Genomic DNA, 21,179 nt, shown 5'->3' with positions numbered 1-21,179 from the left:
CCTTCATAATAACAGCTTACTTTTGGCAGCATTGTCCGTTGGGGAAGTGCCAGCACTTTGTGTCCCCATGCCCCAACTAGGTGCATACGCGGAGGGGACACCTCAACTATCGCTCAGTTCCTACTCATCACCTGTGGCTACGGGTCAGAGCTTGCAGTGACTGCCTCTTCATGTGCGTTGTAAATTGCTAATTAGGTACTTAATTTAAAGAAGTGTTAGGAATTTTTCTAGGGTTTCTTTTTCCTTTGTGACAAAATTGTCCTTTATTTGTTTATGTGGGAGGTACTTTCAGTACCACTTCAGTCATGATGACTGAACATAAATCCCCGGGATTCAAGAATTGCCCTTTATGTGAGGCAGCATGGGCATGCTTGGTGTTTTATTTATCTGAGTGTAGGTGTGTTTTAAATCTGCAAATCATTCTCAAAAATAATCCAGAGGACGAGAGTCTTGTATTAAAATGTTCTTTTTAGAGAGGTCAGTGCACCCTGCCTCTCATCCTGGCTTGTCTGGGGCAGAATCATCTGATTGCTCCATTTCAGGGAGTGCCCCAGCTGCTGCTTCTCCTAAAGCTACCATTCCGAATTTAAAAAACCTATCATCTTCATCTTGGAGGTTCTCAGAGAAGGAGAAAACTGCATAAGTCTCAGAGAGAGAGAGAGAGAGCGCAGATACAGATCGTCTCTGGGCCCTTCAGCTTCCAAGGCCCTTTGATTTTCAAGGCCCATAAATCCTCTCAGTTGACTGAATCTAAGGGTATGTCTACACTGCAATTAGACACCCGCGGCTGACCCATGCCAGCTGACTCAGGCTCGCAGGGCTCAGGCTTAACGGGCTGTTTAACTGCTGTGTAGACATTCAGGCTGCAGACCAGGCTCTGGGACTCTTCCCACCTTACAGGGTACTTGAACCTGGCTCCATCTCAAGCCTGAACATCAATGCTGCAGTTGAACAGCCCCTTAGCCCGAGCCCTGCGAGCCCAAGTTAGCTGGCATGGGCCAGCTGAGGATTTTTAATTGCACGGTGGACATATCCCTAAGGGTAGCCTTAGAGCTAAGAAGGGTTGTTACAGCACCCATTCAGATTCCGGATACCATGCCTCGGGATCTGATATTATGTTCCCTCAGAAATTGTCTGGTACCAGCCCTACAATGTCAAGGCCCCTGGTACCAACAACTATGGTACCGATGGCCCCGGAACCACAGGATCCACTTCTCTATTAGTGACTTTACCAGCACAGTCACTTTTGGTAAAAGAGAACTGGATAAATTCATGGAGGTTAAGTCCATTCATGGCTATTAGTCAGGATGGGTAAGGAATGGTGTCCCTAGCCTCTGTTTGTCAGAGGGTGGAAGTGGATGGCAGGAGAGAGATCACTTGATCATTACCTGTTAGGTTCCCACCCTCTGGGGCACCTGGCTTTGGCCACTGTCAGTAGGCAGGATACTGGCCTGGATTGACCTTTGGTCTGACCCAGTATGGCCGTTCTTATGTTCTAAGTCATCTGTCATGGGTGTTTCACAGACTTCAATGTATGCATTGCTGAGGGTTTACTTGGTAGCAAAGGACTTCTCCGTATCCTCTGTACTGGACTTGCCTCTGTTGGCAACCTTAAAAGTTCCTCCACTAGTACCACCATCATTACTGACTTCAGTGCATAGTGTATCCTGTACACCAGTGAAATCTCAGTTGGTCTGGGCACTGAGTACACCAGCTGGAAAGTCCCTCCTTTGCACGAGGAATATTCTTTCTTCTCCTGTGAATCTGAGGACAGCAGGAAAGCTTCATCAACAAGATCCCTTGTGTCAGGATATTCAGGCAGGATATGCAGGGCAGGGATTCTAGAGCTGATTTTGATTGTCAAAGGCTGAAGCCTAGGTAAGAAAGGATATGAATCCTTAGTACCCTCCTCCTTGGCTAACAGCCTCCTATGCTTATCAACACGTGTGGGCTTATTGGGCTTTCTGAGACATATTCTGCATGCTCAAAGAATTGCTTCAGCATCACAAACCAGACCCAAATTATCCTTGCCCCAACTTCCCATGAAGGGCATATCACTCTTATGTCGGTACACTGTCCTTGATCATGTTTCTTCTTCCTCTCCAGATGAGGCTGTAATGTCAGAGTCTTCATCCACCCCAGGTGATTATAAAACATTTCAAGATCTTATGAGGGGAGTTGCCTCAACTCTAGAGATTCCTGTTGAGGTAGTCCAAGACAAACCTCTCAGACTCTTCCATACCTGTGTATCAACTTGCTTGACTACCAATTAGGCCCTGCCCAACTACTGTGATAAACCTCAGCCTCAATGGCTTCAACATCTAAAAGAACGGATGGGTGCTATCAAGCCCCTTCTCAAGGATTTGAACAAGTTTATACCTATCTCACACAAGACTCACTGGCAGCAGCGAATAAGATGAATCTCCAGAGACGACAAAGATTGATGCCCCCCAGAATTGGACTTGTTTGGCAGAAAAAAATTATTCCACCTCTGGTTTGCAAATAAGAATTTACAACTACCAAGCCTTGTTGGCAAAATATGATTTTATTAATTGGGACTCTGACAAAATTCACTGAGAAGATTCCACAGGAAGTGATAGATAAATTCAAATCCATCATTGCTGGGGGTCAGCTTGTGGCTGGAACATCTCTGCAGGCAGCACTTGGTGCAGCAGATAGTTTCCACATCAATGGTTACTTCCATAGCCAGGGGAAGGTTCTCTTGACTCCACTCCTCTGGAATTCTAAAGGAGGTACAAGTCATAATTGAAAACCTTCCATTCAAGGGATGCAGCTTTTTCTATGCAAAGGCTGATGAGGCACACTACATTTTCTTAAGGACTCAGTGGCAACCCTGAGGTCTTCAAGAGTTTATATACCTGCTCTCAAAGGAAAGCAATATAAGCCACAGCTTTACCAAATGCCATTCTTTCTATCAACAGAACAAACAGTTGGATCCACCAAGGAAATGACAACAGTTTCCTTGGTAGAAATCTTCCACTTCCACTGCTGTGTTGACCCATCAGCCTTCTTTGATTTTGACTGCTTGCTTAAGAGCCGAGTACCAATCCCTACAGATCATCCCATCCCATCCCATCCCATCCCATCTTTCTTTCGGGAACCATTTATATCTGTTTTGAAAATTCTGGAACACTATCACTATTGATCAGTGGGTTCTGAACATAGTAGAGATTGGATATACTATCCAGTTCCAGTCTCCTTGTCACCCTCAAATACCTTCCCCAAATGATCCTCGTGATGAGAGTATTTTTTGTTAAGAGGTGTGTCTCCTGATGCAACAGAAATCCTGTGTTAGTACAGGGGAGAGGGATTTTAGTCCCCAAAAGAGCACTGAAGTCTATCCTGGACCTAAGATAAGTAAACCCCTTCATCAGAAAGATCAAGTTCAGGATCATTTGCCTCTGTTACCCTATCCCTAGAGCAGAGGAGATTGATAAACCACTCTCCATTGCCTGGATGCCCATTTTTGCATCACAGTTCACCCGGCCCGCATAAGATATCTAACATTCCTAGTGGGAGATTGCTATTACCAGTACAGAGTAGGCCTGTTGATAGCTCCCAGAGTGTTCACAGTGCCTTGAAAGAATAGCAGCTTACCTCAGGAAGTTGGAAATCCAAGTGTTCCCATGCTTAGATGACTGGCTGATTTGTGCGAAGTCTCGTCAACAGGTAGCATACTTCATCCAGCAGATACTGCTTCTTTTGCATGATTATTTTTTGTACCGTTGTCAGTACTTACTGGTCTTTATTTTCAGACTTAGAGTTCATTGTGGTCATTATAGACTTGGACAACAGTAGTATGCACGCATGTCCAGACTATCCAGAATATATCTCAGATTACTGGCCTGTATGGCATCCTGTACCTTTATGACTCAATATGCCAGACTTTACCTGTGCTGCATGCAAAAGTGACTGAAGTCTGTGTATCAGCTAAGCAAACATCATCTGGACATGTTGGTTCCTGTTCCACCGTGAGTCCTGTTATCATTAGAGGTGGATAGACCTGACAGAAGTCTGCAAACAAGTTCCAGTCTTCCCCCACCAGTGCTATCAAAGACTCTGGTGATAGATGCATCCACATTGGGCTGGGAGCCCAATCTTGGATGACTGGCAAATACAGTGGTTTTGGACCGTGAGAAACAGCTCTTCTCATAAACATGCTAGAGTTAAGAACCAGTCATCAAGCTTATGTGATATTTCTACCAACTATCAACGGGCTTACCACGTAAATCATAACAGGCAACATTAGCATATTTTACTTAAACAAGCAGAGTGGAATCAGATCCATTCTGCTATGTCAAGAGGTAGCCCAACTGTAGAACTTTTTACATATGCCATAAAGTCGCCCTGAAGAAGTTTCATCTTCCAGAAATACACAGTGTACTGTCAGATCACCTCAGCAAAAAGTTTGTGGAGAACAGGAAGTGTTGTCCATAAAAGATGATGTAACTCAATAGATGCTGATCAAGTGGGGTTCCCCTACTATGAACTTGTTCAACATCAGGCTGTACAGGAAATCTCATCACGTCTGCCCCAGAGAGGGTCAGAGTCCAGAGACTACTTTGGATGCATTCCTGATCCTGTGATCCATAGATCTTCTCTACACCACATTTCTTCCAATTCCATCAACATCAAGAGTCCTCAGGAAGTGGTCAAAATTATCATGTTAGCCCCAGCCTGGCCAAGGGAATTTTGCGTCTCAGTTTCCAAAGTCTCTCAGTCAGGCTTCCAATAACTGTGCCACTGATTCCAGACACATTGTATCATGGTCAAGTCCTACATTCTTATCCACGCACTTTCCATCTTGCAGTGTGAGTGTTGAATAATTGACTTAGCAAAGAGCATGCTCATCAGACTTTCAAAATATCCTTATTCATAGAAGAAGAGACTATTCTCAGATGTACTTACTTGGCAAAATGGAAGAGATTCAGCATATGGAACACTTGCTGTCAATTGTCTCCTTCCAGAGCTTTCAGATCCTTGATATTCTTGAATAACTGCTGGAATTAAAGAATTCAGGTTTATCAATGAGCTTGTTAAAGAGTTCATGTACTGATTCTTTCAGCAATTCACTCTCCTTTACAAGGACATTGCACTCTCTCATACCTTGGTAGTCAGTTTATTGAAAGGATTTATGTGGATCCTTTCTCAGAAAGGGAGCCTGTTATTTCCATGGGACCTAAATTTAGTGTTAACAGGGGTCATGGGCATCTCTATTTGAATCCTTGGCCTCTTGCTTCATTTTCCATCTCTCACTGGGTGCTGGACTCACTGCTGGAAGTCACCCCCTTTAGGTGATCCTGGGGATTAGTTCTGTCCGGTTCAGTGCTCCTCTCTTATCTTCTACCATTACACTCTCCTCCCACTCAAGAAGTCACAGTTCAGCTGCTTTGTGACTTGGCCCTTTGGCCAGGTCACGTTGTGATTTCCCTTTCTGCAGGGGGTGAATCAAAGAATATTGGGACCCACTGTCCCAGTCAGTGTTCTGTTTCACTGCCCCTCAACAGTGTCATTTCCCCAGTGGCTGTTAGGGGAACCTGGGGCCATCCTTTTCTCTGGATACCAGCTCAGGACTCTCTCTAATTAGCAGCCAAGGTTTGTAACATCCTAAACTGTGTTTCCTTTTTCCTGAGCCTTTTCTACACCTTCTTGCTCCCCTCCCCAAATCTGGGTTTGGCAGCCCAAACTCCCCCCTCCCAAAAAATAACTGCGGATTAAAACTCCATAGACCCAAATGAGCCTCCCTTCCCCCAGGGGAGTGACTGCAGACTACTTCCGTGCAGCCTAAATCTCCCCCTGTCTGCGGCTTAATTGGCTAATTGGTCCCTCCTGGCCTAGTCAACTCTTTCAGGTCTGCTGTGGGGAATACACCCCATCACAACACCTTTCTATCAAGACAGCCTTTACAGTGGCCCTAACATCAGCCAGGAGTATGGGAGAGTTACAGGTGTTGATAGCAGGAACAATCTATATAATCTTCTGTAAAGACAAGATATCCTTGAAATCAGACACCAAATTCTTTCCTAAAGTGGTGTCTGAGTTCCATTTAACTCAGATCTTCCATCTGCCAGTGTTTTTTCCTTAAACTACATATGAACAAAGGTGAAGAGAAATTACATTCACTAAACTCTTGGTCTATGTAGACAGAATAAAGCATTTTAGAACTTCTAGACTTTTCATAGCATATGGAGAGAGGGCAAGAAGTTTCAATGTGACCTCTCTCTAATTGGATCTCATCCTATATTAAATTGTGTTACCAATTGGCTGGTATGGCCCCATAATCAAGAGTTCATGCCACTTCAGTAGCTTCCCTGAAAAATGTTTTTAGTGCAGCCATGTGGTCTTCCGTTCATGTGGTTACCCAGTACTGTGCTATTGTAGAGGCATGTAGAACTGATGTAAACGTTGGCAGGGCTGTCATAGACATTATTTAATTAAACTCCTAGTATCCACCTCCAAAAAGGATTACTGCTTGGAAGTCACCAACAGTGGAATATATATATATATATATATATATATATATATATATATGGAGAAGCGCACACAAAAAGAAATTGTTTGGTACAGTAACTGTGGCTCTTTGGGGTGTGGTGTGTTTGTCATATTTCTGTGTCCTGTCCTGTCCCCTCGTGCTCCCTGTTCCTTGCTACTGCAGAGTCTATTAACATGAAGATTCTATAGGATGAAGAAATTGAGGGGTGGTTGGGGTGGCTCTGCCCTTTATGCTGTCCGTTGGAGACAAAAGGACATTCAGGGTGCAGGCACTATTCCAACAGACGCTGTAACCTGACATCCAGGCTAAGTCTTGCAGATTCTTTCTGTGTAACATCTCCAAGACATGGCCTACCCTATCTATCTGCACAGCTAAAACTCTCGTCCATGCTCACATCATTTTGTTTTGAATGCTGTGACATCCTTTTCTCTGGCTTTGACAAATATAATCTTGGCACACTGAGATCTATTCAGAATGCTGCTGCAAAGATCTTTTTTTTTTTTTTGGTCACTTTGATCATGTGACCACTTTCTTTGAATGCTTTCATTGGCTTTCCTGTTTTCTTTGTATCAAGCATAAGCTGCATCTCTTCATTTTCATGGCCCTTTACAACCTAGTCTCATTTTACCTATTATCTCTCATTTGGTATTAGCTCAGCCTGCATCACCCACTTGTTAAATTTTCAGACAGGCCCCTTCATGCTTTCTCCCATGCTGCCCCTCACACCGGGCACACTCTCCATTGCCATGAGACCTCCAAAACCTTGACAATGGCTAGGCAGCTGGTGTGCAGAAATCACTGCCTATCATGCTGACCAGTATTGTTCTCTTGTTTCCTTGTACTCCACGGTCAGTCTGTATTTATCTGTTGTCTTTTGTCTTATACTTAGATTGTAAACTTCTTGGGTCAGGGATTGTCTTTTTGTTTTGTGTTTGGACAGCATCTAGCACAGTGTCGTAACTAGAAAAGGAGTACTTGTGGCACCTTAGAGACTAACCAATTTATTTGAGCATAAGCTTTCGTGAGCTACAGCTCACTTCATCGGATGCATTCAGTGGAAAATACAGTGAGCTGTATGGTGTCATAACTGGGGCTCTTAGGTGCTGTAGTAATACAAATAACAAATAATTGCTGGCTGATAGAATCAGTGTCAAGTGTGCTGGGCGCGCACACACCAAAAATATAACGTAACCTATATAGAAAACACCGCTTGGAGAAACCACAGTTACTTTAAGGTAAATAACTGTTTTTTTGCCTCCACTCAATCAGATTGTTAACAAGGTGAACTTTTTTTCCTGCTCCATGGATAAAAATTGATTAGATTTGGACTAGATTGGATGCTTTTCGTAGACTGACATAATGTCTAAATGGGACAGATGTGAGTGATGCCTTGGGGATTTTGGCCCATTTTATTCCATGAAATTTTGGAAGGCTGTAACCTGTGATTTGCATGGTACACATTTTGTGGTTAGTTAAATCATGCAGGAGTTGTTGGTGAAAATTGTTAATACTGCCTTCTGGAAAGGCAAGAGACCACTTCCTTTGAGAGTTACAACTTTACTCAAGAAACCATTTCTAGATGGTAGTAATCTTGCCTAATCTTTTTTTTTACTCCATTGTCTCTTCCCCAGAAAACAGAATTACTTTTGTTTTTCTTCTTGGCTGAATGATTGCAGATATCTTATACTTTCCCATTATTAAAATAATTAAAATGTATGTTTTGGAGAGGCAGCCTGCATGTGTTTCTCCTAGACCTGGGAGATGCTATAAAGATATTCATATCATAAAAGTCCCTTTAAGATCACGTTGTTATAGCTCCATAGCTCACATGCTGTGCAGATCCATACTTGGCATCCCTTCCCATTTTTCACTTTATTGCATTCTCATCACTCACTTCCTTTCCTTTCTGTGAATGTCTCTTCTTTGTTTTTTCTTATTTCACCTCCTTATGTAATCATTTCAATCAGATTAATGAGGTGTTAAGTGCATACTGTTTTCAATAAATAATTATAGTCAGAAAATATCACTAACTAGTACCTATTTTAATAAATATGTTGGAAGTTGACCCTATAAGGTACATGAAGCACCTTGTGTAATAATTTGTTGTATTTTTGCATTTGTTAGTTATCACAGTGAATATGTACTTCTAATGTAAAATTATTTTCTTTCCTCTTTTAGTGCATTTGAAACGCCACTTCATGTTCCGAAACCATCTCTGTTTAGTTTTCGAAATGCTGTCCTACAACCTCTATGACCTGTTGCGAAACACCAACTTCAGAGGTGTCTCACTGAACCTGACACGAAAGTTTGCACAGCAGATGTGCACTGCACTGCTTTTCCTTGCGACTCCTGAACTTAGTATCATTCACTGTGACCTAAAACCTGAGAATATCCTGCTCTGTAACCCCAAACGAAGCGCTATCAAGATTGTTGATTTTGGCAGTTCTTGCCAACTTGGGCAGAGGGTGGGTGTTACATAAATGTTAATGTTTTGTCAAATTAGAAGTTTGAGGAATATTTAAAGATGAGATTTAGCAAATCCTAACACTTGATCATTGCCGATTTCAGCTTTGCTTATGTTGATTAATATGAAACACTCATTTGTTTTTATGATGTGGCAACATAAGAGTGCATATGAAAAAGAATATCTTTAACAAATTCCCAGTTAATTTTCCTGATGCTATTTCATAATGCAGAAGACATCTTCATTTAACAGTAGGAGCTTAATATAGTACAAGGGTAATAAATTAAATATTTTCATTAGTATTTTCTTTTTCTGTGTTTGTATTTCCTTTTTTTATTTTAAGATATTACTTATTTGGGATGAGTAAGAGAAAACATTCAAGATATTTGTTGGTAGTAACATTAGAATAGTTGGCTTTTAAATATGGGGCCAACCAGACTCTCTCAGAGCTTTGAGGTAACTTTAAAAAAAATATTTAGAGAGAGAGAGAACACCATTTTCATAACATTAATCTTTTGTCATAAAGTGTGTTCATTGTCAGGAATAGAAGAAAATAAGTGGTAGACTGGGAATACTGGGTAGCTCAGGGGATTGGTGATGGTGTGTGGAACTTCTAACATCTACTTTGCTAGCTGAAATTCAGTTCCAGGGTGAAAAACTTGAGCCACTGTCATCTGATAGTTGTTCAGTGGTTCAGTCCACATCACAGAATCCACCACCATAATTAGCACTGATTGGCCATGTTCTTGAGAGTCTTTCCCAAGAGAAAAACTTGAGTGGGTTTAGTGACGAAGGCCTCAATTCTGCAAACATTTAAGCATATGAGTAACTTTACTCATATGGGTAGTTGCATTGACTTCAATGGGATTATTTGTGAGTAAAATTGTGTATGCATTCAAGTGTTTGTGGAATAGGGGCCTGAATTACCCTATGTCCTGGAGATGGTTCCTTTAGATTAGAATAGAAGCACATTGCTTGGGCAGCAAAGGAAAACTTAATTTCCATGATTTATGCTGTATGTGTTTTGAGATGACTTCAGTATTCAGGGCTATCTATCTAGCACCTTCAGTGAGTACTAATTTCATGTACAGTAAAAAAAAAATTGTATTAAACCATTTACTATAATTGTAGATAAGTATATAAATGTTGTTTTGGCTGATGCCAAAAGCCTCTCCCTTCCTGAGGAAGAATTGGACTCTCCACCTAGTTTAATTTTTAATGGCAGTCTGCTCATAGACATTATTTCAAGATACACAGAGCATATTTATTGCATCCCAATATATCCTAGTGTGCAGAAAGGTTCTTCACTGTCTGAATAGCATTCAGTCAGTGAAGAAGCATCCCACAATACATAATAACCTTTCCCTGCCTGACAGCTCTAAAACATGGGTGTCAGTCATACAGATGACTAGGAATCCTGTAGAGAGAAATTTTTCAAAAGCATCTAAGTGACTTGGGAGCTTAAGTCTCATTGAAAGCCAATGGGACTTGGTCTCCTAAGTGCCTAAATCACTTTTGAACATGGCATTTAGGCTTGCAAGTCACTTAGGCACTTTTGAAATTTTACTTGTAAAGATTAAGAATTCTTTGCAAAGGTTGAGTGTTGGGAGGAGTGTGAAGAAGGATGTTCCCCACCCACAGCGGGTACCCAACAGAAATCTGAATAGGATATTCAGAGGAGGATATTACTCTGAATTGGGAGAAATCCTATTTTTTCTTAAAGATTAATTTAAAGAAACAAAAAAGAATCACTTTGAGTAAAGCCCTATTTTTAAAAGATGTGTAGCAGATGTTGGGGCTCAGGAGAGTGATGGTATTAAGTGTTGATATGTAAATATCTGAGACTTCAAATACAAGTTCTGATTTTTATATTTATTATTACATTTTCAGACTTCCCTTTTCGTCCTCCCCAACCTCAAAAATACTTTTCTGTGGTAAAGTTCTTGTAAGTCACTAACGTCTAAATCAGGACATGACTTTTCAGAAATTGTTCATTATCTTTCTGTGCGTTTATTTCAGATATACCAATATATCCAGAGTCGTTTTTATAGATCTCCAGAGGTGCTACTGGGAATGCCTTATGACCTTGCAATTGACATGTGGTCCCTTGGGTGTATTTTAGTAGAAATGCACACTGGAGAACCTCTCTTTAGTGGAGCAAACGAGGTGTGTAAATTCTCAATGGTAGAAGTGATCTTATTCTTCATTCTTTCTAATCAGGAGTTTGATCTAATTAATTGTAAGGCACACCTAGAGGAAGCCTGTTTAATTGTTTAAGAATTGGCATCAACTTTGCTGTAGGAATATCTTTTGACAGGAGTCTAAAGCAAGATTGCTTATATCAAATTATAATGTATTGATTTCTGCAAATGTTGATACTTGTACTTATTTGTGTATTTGCTTCTTACATAAGAATTAATATTCTCAAATGTTACAGCTGATTTGTAACTCAACAGCTTTTTTAGGTAGTTCCAGTTTTCTTCCCACATGTCTACCTAGAATTTTAGATTTCATCTCATAAAAAAAAAATGTAGTAAATAATTTGGCAATAACTATTCTTTCTTTTGAACCAGGTGGATCAAATGAATAAAATAGTGGAAGTTCTGGGTATAGCACCTGCTCACATTCTTGACCAAGCACCAAAAGCAAGAAAGTTCTTTGAAAAGTTGCCAGATGGCACTTGGAACTTAAAGAAGACCAAAGATGGAAAAAGGGTAGGTTAGGTATCCGAGTTAAGGGATGGAGTGTTCTAAATAAGTTTGTGGTAACTATTGTACTGATTTTAAAATGTTTGTTCTTCTGAAGACTTAATTTTAACACTGTTTAATATTATTCAGTGTGATGGAATTGATTTGAAAATTAAATCTATTAATGTTCTCAGTACTGACAAAGAACTCCCGACTTTCATTTGACTGATTTTTTTCTTTTATGATTTATTTAAATGGTGATAATGTCAAGTTTAGCTTGAATGACAATCAACTGCTAACTTCTCAACAGGAGTACAAACCACCAGGAACTCGTAAACTTCACAATATACTTGGAGTTGAAACAGGGGGACCAGGCGGACGGCGTGCTGGGGAATCGGGTCATACTGTAGCTGACTACTTGAAGTTCAAAGACCTCATCTTAAGGATGCTTGATTATGACCCCAAAACCCGAATTCAACCTTATTATGCCCTGCAGCATAGTTTCTTTAAGAAAACAGCAGATGAAGGTACAAATACAAGTAACAGTGTGTCTACGAGTCCTGCCATGGAGCAGTCACAGTCTTCAGGAACCACCTCTAGCACATCTTCAAGCTCAGGTACATTTCTCATTAGTAAATTGTCAAGATAGTATTATTTGAAAGAGAAAATATTGTAAAAAATTTCAAATCAGCAATTTTTCCATATAAATGTCTTCATTTTTTCACTTCCGAAAGCCTGTCTTTTTAAAAACAAAAATGTTTAAAAAATTCGTAATAGTTTTCCACTACAACCTATAACTTAAAAATCCAGTAGAATTTTTTTCATCTAGACCTATTTCTGCTTTATAAGGAATAAATTGTTTCAAGATAAAAGCCTAAGATTATGTTCCTAATGTAGTTGTTCTATGGAATGCTGTAAATATTGCTAATGTTCTATTACTGCTTGTGTTATGATTGTTATAGGCGGATCTTCTGGGATAAGCAACAGTGGAAGGGCTCGGTCAGACCCTACACATCAGCATCGACACAGTGGTGGACACTTCACTGCTGCTGTCCAAGCTATGGACTGTGAAACACACAGTCCACAGGTATGCTCTTGAACAGAGCTTCTCCCTGATGCATTTATAAAAATGCAATGGCTTTTATATTTTGAGAAGATTGAATCCATAAACTATCCTGTAATGTCAAGATTTATGCTACTTAACACTTCGAAATGAGGAAAAAGGGTGGGGTAGGCATGGAACTGGGAGTTGGAAGACTTGGATTCTGCTAGTCCCAGTTCTTCCACAGATAATCCTCTGTGAATATCTTGGGTAAGTCACTTCGGCCAAAATAGTACCAGCAGCCTTAATAATTTGTCTAAGTACTGGGGAATCCTGCAGCTATAAGGGGGAAGATCCCCCACTCCCTAACTAGGGAGTGCCAACAACAGAAAGCATCTAGGGCTCTTGAAGCTTTTCTTCCATTTCCCTGTTAAGGACCAGAGAATCCAAATAGTCATAAATCTTTCAGTCCATCCCAAAGAGCAGTTTGAACATAGACTTTAAGGCCAGAAGGGATCATCATGATCATCTAGTTTCTAGAATCTCACCCACCCACTCCTGTAATAGACCCATAACCTCTGGCTGAGTTACTGAAATCTTCAAATCATGATTTAAAGACTTTAAGTTACAGAGAATCCACCATTTACTCTAGTTTAAACCTGCAAGTGATCCACGCCCCATGCTGCAGAGGAAGGCGAAACCCCCCACAGGGTTCCCGCCGATCTGATGGAGGGGAAATTTCCTTCAAACAACCCCAAATATGGTGGTCAGTTAGACCATGAGCATCTGGGCAAGACCCACCAGCCTCACAGCTGGGAAAGAATTCTCTGTAGAAACTGAGAGCCCTCCCCATCTAGTGTCCCATTGCCACATGTTGGAGATATTTGCTGCTCTCCGTCACAGATTGGCAATATGCCATTGTACACAGTCTCATCATACCATACGCTCCATAAACTTATCAAGCTCAGTCTTGAAGCCAGTTAGGTTTTTGCCCCTACTACTCCCATTGGAAGGCTGTTCCAGAACTTCTCTCCTCTGATGGTTAGAAACCTTTGACTGATTTCTTCTAATGTTGATCACCAGTTTATATCCATTTGTTCTTGTGTCCACATTGGTGCTTAACTTAAATAACTCCTCTCCCTCCCTGATATTTATTCCTCTGATGTATTTACAGAGAGCAGTGATATTTCCCTTCAACCTTCTTTTGGTTAGGCTAAACAAGCCAAGCTGTTTGAGTCTCCTCTCATAAGGTAGCTTTTCCTTTCCTCTGATCATCCTAGTAGTCCTTCTCTGTTCCTGTTCCAGTTTGAATTCATCTTTCTTAAACCAGGGAGACCAGAACTGTACACAGTATTCCAGGTGAGGTCTCACCAGTGCCTTGTATAATAGTATTACTACTTCTGTTTCTCTACTAGAAATACCTTGCTTGATGCATACTAGGACTGCATTAGCCTTTTTTCACAGCATCACATTGGCGGCTCATAGTCATCCTGTGATCAACACGCAGGTCTTTCTCCTTCTCTGTTGCTTCCAACTGATAAGTCCACACCTTATAGCAAAAAATTTTTGTTATTAGTCCCTAAGTGCATGACCATTGACTTTGTATTATTCAATTTCATCCCATTTTTATTACTCCAATTTTCAAAGTCATCCAGGTCGTCTTGTATGATATTCCGGTCCTCTTCTGTATTGGCAATACCTCCCAACTTTGAGTCAGTCACAGTCTTTATTAACACACACCTGCTTTTTGTGCCAAGGTCACAACAGTATTGCAGAGAACCCACACAGAGCTTGCAGTGGCAGGGTCTGTCCCCAGGTAAACTTGTGCGTCAGTTTCTTTCTTTATCCTCATTTGACATTAATGTTTCTGAGACATATTAATGTTTCTGAGGCATATTAATGTTCTTGAAGGAAAGCCACTATACAAGTGCAAAGTAGTAGTAGTATTTTTTGTTGCTTTTATTATTTGTTGAACTATGGTCTTGGTTAAAAATATAAATGAGTATATGTCCACTTGGTTTACTGATAAAAGAATAAACTAAAATGTAGTAGTTTACTGGCCACTGCTGCTCATCACTTTACAACATAAAGCTAGTGGAAAAACAGAGCTTCTCTGTATTGCCATCACTATTATAAAAGGAGTAATTTTACTTCTTCCCAGGTGAGGGGAATAATTATGAAAATAAACTTATGAAATCAGTTTTATTAGCTAATATTTTGGTAGAGTTTTAAATACTCTTCTGATGCTATTGACATCTCAGTGCAAGCTTCAAACTACAGCATACTTGTCTAATAATATTAATTACAGTAAAAGCTGTTTTATCTGGCACTTCACCAACTGGAAAGCTCTATAAAGCAGCCAGGACAGGTTGCCGCTTGCGGGGAGCCGCCTGAGGTGAGGGCCTCTCGCATCCACCATCTCGCACTCCCTCCCATGCCCCAGCCCGCTGCCTCGAGCCCGCACCTCAGGCCACTGCCTTGAGCTCCTTCGCACACCTGAGCTCTCTCCAAGAGCCCATTCTCCGCACCCCCTCCCGTGCCCCAGCCCCGCACCCCCTCATACATCCAAATTCCCTCCGTCTTAGTTAACCGGCATTTTTCACTTACCAGCAACCCCCATTCCCCCAACATGCCAGATAAAACTGCTTTTACTGTCCTAATAATTTGTTTTTCAATACTAGAGGCCCCAGTCAGAGATCAGGGTCCTGTTGTGCTAGGCTCTATGTAAACACATACTTACTGATTACTACCATTAAACAATGCTGCCTCTGCATTTGCTTTTTACAACTTTTGCAGTAAGGTCACATAATTGGATTTTTTTTCTTGAGTGTATCAGCAATATTAAGTTAAGTTTCTGTCCTAGTTTTTCTTTTCCAAAGATACATTTAGAAAAGCATATTAGAAATATTTCTAAATTTGTACTTTTATCAGTTTTTATGCTACTTAAAATTTAGATATTTTTTTTAATGTTCGTAAATTTTAATGGTTTTTAAGCTCTTTGTATAAATGGTATATAAAACATATTTGATTAAATTTTTTATTTCTTAAACTACGCTCATAGGTTCGACAGCAGTTTCCTCCTCCACTTGGTTGGACAAGCACTGAAGCTCCTACACAGATCACCGTTGAAACCCATCCAGTTCAAGAAACCACCTTTCATGGATCCGCTCAGCAACAGAATGCATTACATCACCACCATGGGAATAGCTCCCACCATCACCACCACCCCCACCACCATCATCATGGACAGCAAGCCTTGGGTAGCCGGACCAGGCCAAGGGTCTACAATTCTCCAACAAATAGCTCCTCCACCCAGGATTCTATGGAGGTGGGCCATAGTCACCACTCCATGACATCTCTGTCTTCCTCAACTACTTCTTCCTCTACATCTTCCTCTTCTACCGGTAACCAAGGCAATCAAGCCTATCAGAACCGCCCAGTGGCTGCTAATACCTTGGACTTCGGACAAAATGGAGCTATGGACATGAATTTAACAGTCTATTCTAATCCACGCCAAGAGACTGGCTTAGCTGGACATCCAACATACCAGTTTTCTGCTAATACAGGTCCTGCTCATTACATGACTGAAGGACACCTTGCAATGAGGCAAGGAATTGATAGAGAAGAGTCTCCCATGACAGGAGTTTGTGTTCAGCAAAGTCCTGTGGCTAGCTCGTGACTAAACTGAAACTAAGTTTGTTTCTTGTGTGTTTTTATAGAAGTGGTGTTTTTCCAAAAAACAAAGTGCAAAGCTGCTTGAATCAGAAGGAGATAAACTCACTGAACCGCTACAGGAGGGCAAAGCTGACTATTTTTTTAAACTTGAAAAAGATTGCAAAGGGACAATGAAAGTTTTTTAAGAGCCATGTCCAAACCCACCTTAATGGATAGCTTAGAGGTGTTGTCTCACCTTTTGCTTCCCCCTTTCCCCATTTTAAGTTGTTACAACCTAGTCATAAATTTATTTTTTCATCTCCTTCAACAGGGGTTAATGTTCAAACGTTGGTCTTAGTTGCAAATTCTTTTTTTTAAAAGCACTGCACATGATTTACATAAAAGGACCCTTTGAGGTTGGCGGGGAGGGATTGAGTAATATGGGTTTTTTAAGTTCCCCAAATACACATGGGCACAGAAATGGAGTACTGTAAGGAAGAGGGACCTTCAGATTACACAATATATAATATTCAGCTGTAAAAAGGGACAGTTGTAAAGGAGTTTGTAAGGCACATTAAGCATGCTAAATGGCGGTGATCAGAACTCTCCTTATCTGAATCTACTGAGGATCAAAGCAGCAATTATAATGGGATTCTGTGTGTCTCATATTTTAGAGACCACAGTCAGCTAGTATTGGAATATGACTGGTCTCATAACTAAGGTGCACTGAGAAGCAATCAACGGGTTGATCCTGGCCAGTCTTGGGGAGGTCTTAAGTGGTGGTCTTTGGGATAACCTTTGGCCTTATGGATTTGGACTCTTAAATTAGAAGAGCCTACCATTTCAGATGCAATCACTTTTGGACATGCTTTTGCAGACAGTCCTTAATGCTGAAAACAGAGAATGGGTAATTCAAGAGGCCTTTCTTTTAAAATAGACTTTTGTGACCCACTTATTGTAAGGTATTGCAAGGTCACTTTGCGTGTGTCATAAAGTTGACTTCCTTATTGGTTGAAGGTCACAGAAGTAGTGGTTTGCGTTTGATGGAAATAGCTACAACTGTGTCCCTTCCTGCTTTTTTACTTTTTTCTTTTGCTTTTTCTCGGCACGTGGTTTCTCCACCATTACTTCTGCACAAATATGTCTTCTGTTCATTCTGAACATTTTAAAAAAATGCAGAATTTTATGTGACTGCTTTTTTGCCTCACAATTATGCTGTGAATTTTACAAAAATTTATTTTCTTTTTTGATAATTTATTGTACCAAAGCTGTTTTTATAGCACATAGATGTCTGTAACCAATAATGTAGCAGTTTTGCACTTTGACACAAGGTGTAATTAGACCATTTTTAAATGTCAGTTGAAAATTATGGCTGTACTATTGCTTAAACAAAACTGGAACTGTTGTTGAATTCGTAGCCAATACATTTACAGCAATCTGTGTACTGAACATAATAGATTGACATCTAATTCAAGACTGTAACATCTGTTACATTATAAATGTATTCAGGCTTCTGAAGGTAAAAGGGACATTAGATCCAGAAGCTATGAAACCAGCAGTTGATTCTTGTATTCCCTATTAACATAAATGTGAACTTGAAGGCAAGACCTTAATTGCATGAACAGGTCCAAAACAATAGTATGAGTAAAGCAAAAAGCTCATGAGAGACCTGAAGTTAGCAGGCTGTATTTAACAGGTGCCTAATTTTTGGGTTATGCTGCCTTAATATAACACAGTCAGCTTGGCAGTTGCTAAATTTATGGGCCCACATAAAGATTTATAAATATTAGGAATAAAAACTCAGTGAATTAAAGTGAAAAATAAGGGTAATTCAGCAATTACCCATCCCAGAACAATGTTTGCCCATTAGATATTACAGAAGCAGTGATCTACCTCTGCCAGTAAGCCCTTTAAAAAGGTAATTCAGCAGAAGAATATTGCATACTTGTACTGGTCAATTCCATGTGGCTGGCTAAGTCAGTTGTGGTTTTTTGTTTTTTTTTTTTAACAAGGTTTTTTTATTGTTTTCTTATACTTAACAATGGCAACACAGCAGCTGAATACTGTGTAAATGCAAATGAGTACTTGGGGTTTATCAGTTTTTGTAAATCACAATTTTTTTTAATCAAGGGATCCATATTTCTTTTGTATTGACATGTCAAGCCTGTGAATGAAAGTATTTTTGAACTCAGTAGTTTAGAAAAGTTTACAGCAATTGAAATTCTGTCATCTTAGAAACAGAGCACTGAGTTTAGCAATATAAAAAGGAATCCAGTACTTACTGCTGTCTAGAAACATAAAAGTAATATAAAATATGGGTAATTTTTCCTGTGTTGGTTGCCACACTTTAGCAAGCACCAAAAATTAAAGCCGTTTAAAAAATATTTACATAAAGAAAAATAATAAAATCCAATGCTTCTGCATACTGTGTTATGTTACAGTCCAGTTTTGTGTGCTTTACTACACAGTTTGGTTACAGGACTTCTGTGCATTGTAAACATAAACAGCATGGAAAAGGTTAAATACCTGTGTTCAGATTGTAAGATCTAGTCCGGACTTGCTGTGTATATTGTAACGTTAAATGAAAAAGACAAGCCCTTTGTATTATAGTCATGCAGTCTTATGTATGATAAACAGTTGAATAATTTGTCCTCAGACTCTTTACTGTGCTTTTTAAAAAGTAATTTAAGATAAAAATGTAAACATAGTAATATCTTCCTATGCAATTAACTTACTCCAAACCTTGGTTTGGTAGGTATAACTATAGTAAAATATGTAAATATTAGATACATTGACACAGACTTTTAAAAAATTACAGAAGTAAAAGTTGGAGGCGTAACAGATCATTTTGAGTTTTTAATTGAAACAGCAAGATATATAAATCATTGATGTATAAACACTGATGCATTTGATCTCTGCTTGATTCCAATTGACATATAGTATTGCTTTTAATTTCAGAATTGTTTATATTCTCATCCACTAGTTTCAGAATATTACAGAGATCTTCTTACATGCACTTCGGAGCTCCTACGATTATAAACCAATTGATAGATTTCAAGGCCAGAAGGGCCATTATAATGATCTAGTCTGACCTCCTGCATAACACTGGGCATAGCATTTTATCTGGTAATTCCTTCATCAAGCCCATATCGTTTTGTTGAGTTAGTATATATGTTTTAGAAAGACCTCTGGTCTTGATTTAGAGGTTTCAAGAGATGTAGATTCTCTGTCATCTCTTGGTAAGCAGTATATAATTATCCACACTTAAAAATTATTCTCCTGGCTCCCAGTTTAAATTTGTCAAGCTTCAGCTTCCAGTATTGGGATATTGTTATGCTTTTGCTTACTAGGTTAGAGCTATTTAGTTTCAGACATCTCCCCCGTAAAGAGTGAGCAAGTCACCCCATAACCTTCTCTTTAATAAGCTGCCTTGGTCAGGCCCCTTACGTCTCTAACTGCCAAGCATGTTTTCCAGACCTCAAATTATTCTTGTGGCTCTTCTCTGAATTTTCTTCAATTTTTAACATCCGTTTTAAAGTGTGGATACCAAAACTAGACAGTGTTCCAGTAATGGTCTTAATAATGCCATATACTGAGGTAATATCACCTTACTCCTATTTGTTTATACCTATTCCTGTTTATCCATCCAAGGACTGCATTTTAGGCTTTTTAGCCACAGCATTGCACTGGAAACTATGTTTAGTTGGTTATCCACAATGATTCCTAAGTTCTTTTCAGAGTTGCTGCTTTCCAGGATGCAGTCAACCATCCTGTAAGTATGACCTTATATTCTTTACTAGAGTATGGCTTTGCATTTGACTATTTTAAAATGTATGATGTTTGAATGTGCCTGGTTTACAAAGCAATCCAGTTCTGTAGAAATGACCTGTCCTTTTTATTTACCACGCCACCAATTTTTATGTGGTCTGCAAACTTTATCAGCAATGATCTTATATCTTCTTCCAGATAACAGATGAAAATATTGAAATAACTTTTGAGCTGAAAGCCATCCCTGTTGAATCTCTCACTAGAAACACCTTCAATTGTTGGTGATTTCCCCATTAACTGTTATATTGAGATATATTGATTAGCCAGTTTTAATCCATTTAATATGTCCTGTATTTATTTTTGTATGATATTATTTTAATCAGAATGTGGTATACTTTGAGGTAGCATGGAAATATCTACATCTCCAAAATAACCAAATAACTCGTAAAGTGAAATGGTATATAATTATAAACTTAGCATGCATGCAAAATTTATAATATCAATATCACCAGTTTCTTATATATGATTCAGCATGTCTGTGTGGTAAAATGTATCCTGATGTAGAGGTGCACATCAAAATATTAGAATTCTACAGGATATTATGGTTGCCAGACAAACAGACATACACATCGTCTCTATAGGATAATAGGTGATCTGTGCACACCATTGTTTGATTGGGTCCTGTTGAATCACCCCATTGTTGGGTATATCAAGAAATTTCTAATGATCTTTAGAAATTAGCATTTATTGTCCACCTGATGATTACCTTTAAATTCCTAATTTTTCCATCTCTCTCTCTCTCTCTTTTTTTTTTTTAAACCTGCTTAGGGCACTTGTTTAATTTCCATAACATTTCTCCAAGATAGTGGTGTGAAATATGCTGGCCCCCTCAGACCTAAGTGATTGTGATTTCTAGAACGAATAATACTGTACATAGATTTATTATGAAGCACTAACATGCACAATACTGCATAAGACACAAACACGGTACCTGCCCCAGAGAGCTGAATGACAAATATAGATGTGATACACTGGGTAAGCTAGAGGAGA

The 21,179-nt window shown here is 39.6% G+C and overlaps 1 protein-coding gene across 5 annotated transcripts in view; it reads left to right on the top strand.

Annotated features, from left to right (window-relative positions):
* The window catches only part of DYRK1A (dual specificity tyrosine phosphorylation regulated kinase 1A), a 133,377-nt gene extending 114,361 nt beyond the window's left edge, over window positions 1-19,016 (top strand). For 4 of the 5 annotated variants that reach the window (XM_073360893.1, XM_073360901.1, XM_073360912.1 and 1 more), the window contains 6 exons: window positions 8,693-8,979; window positions 10,998-11,144; window positions 11,552-11,692; window positions 11,976-12,282; window positions 12,628-12,752; window positions 15,769-19,016. In XM_073360893.1, coding sequence (XP_073216994.1) covers window positions 8,693-8,979; window positions 10,998-11,144; window positions 11,552-11,692; window positions 11,976-12,282; window positions 12,628-12,752; window positions 15,769-16,386 — 1,625 coding nt within the window. In that variant the 3' untranslated portion in view covers window positions 16,387-19,016. The remainder of the gene's footprint in view (window positions 1-8,692; window positions 8,980-10,997; window positions 11,145-11,551; window positions 11,693-11,975; window positions 12,283-12,627; window positions 12,753-15,768) is intronic. The other variant, XM_073360921.1, reaches the window with a different exon arrangement.
* The last annotated feature ends 2,163 nt before the right edge of the window (window positions 19,017-21,179 follow it).

The sequence above is a fragment of the Lepidochelys kempii genome, chromosome 1, assembly GCF_965140265.1.
Source record: "Lepidochelys kempii isolate rLepKem1 chromosome 1, rLepKem1.hap2, whole genome shotgun sequence".
Taxonomy (NCBI): domain Eukaryota; kingdom Metazoa; phylum Chordata; order Testudines; family Cheloniidae; genus Lepidochelys; species Lepidochelys kempii.
Note: the sequence above shows the minus strand (reverse complement) of the source record. Positions and strands in the feature narration are given on the sequence as shown.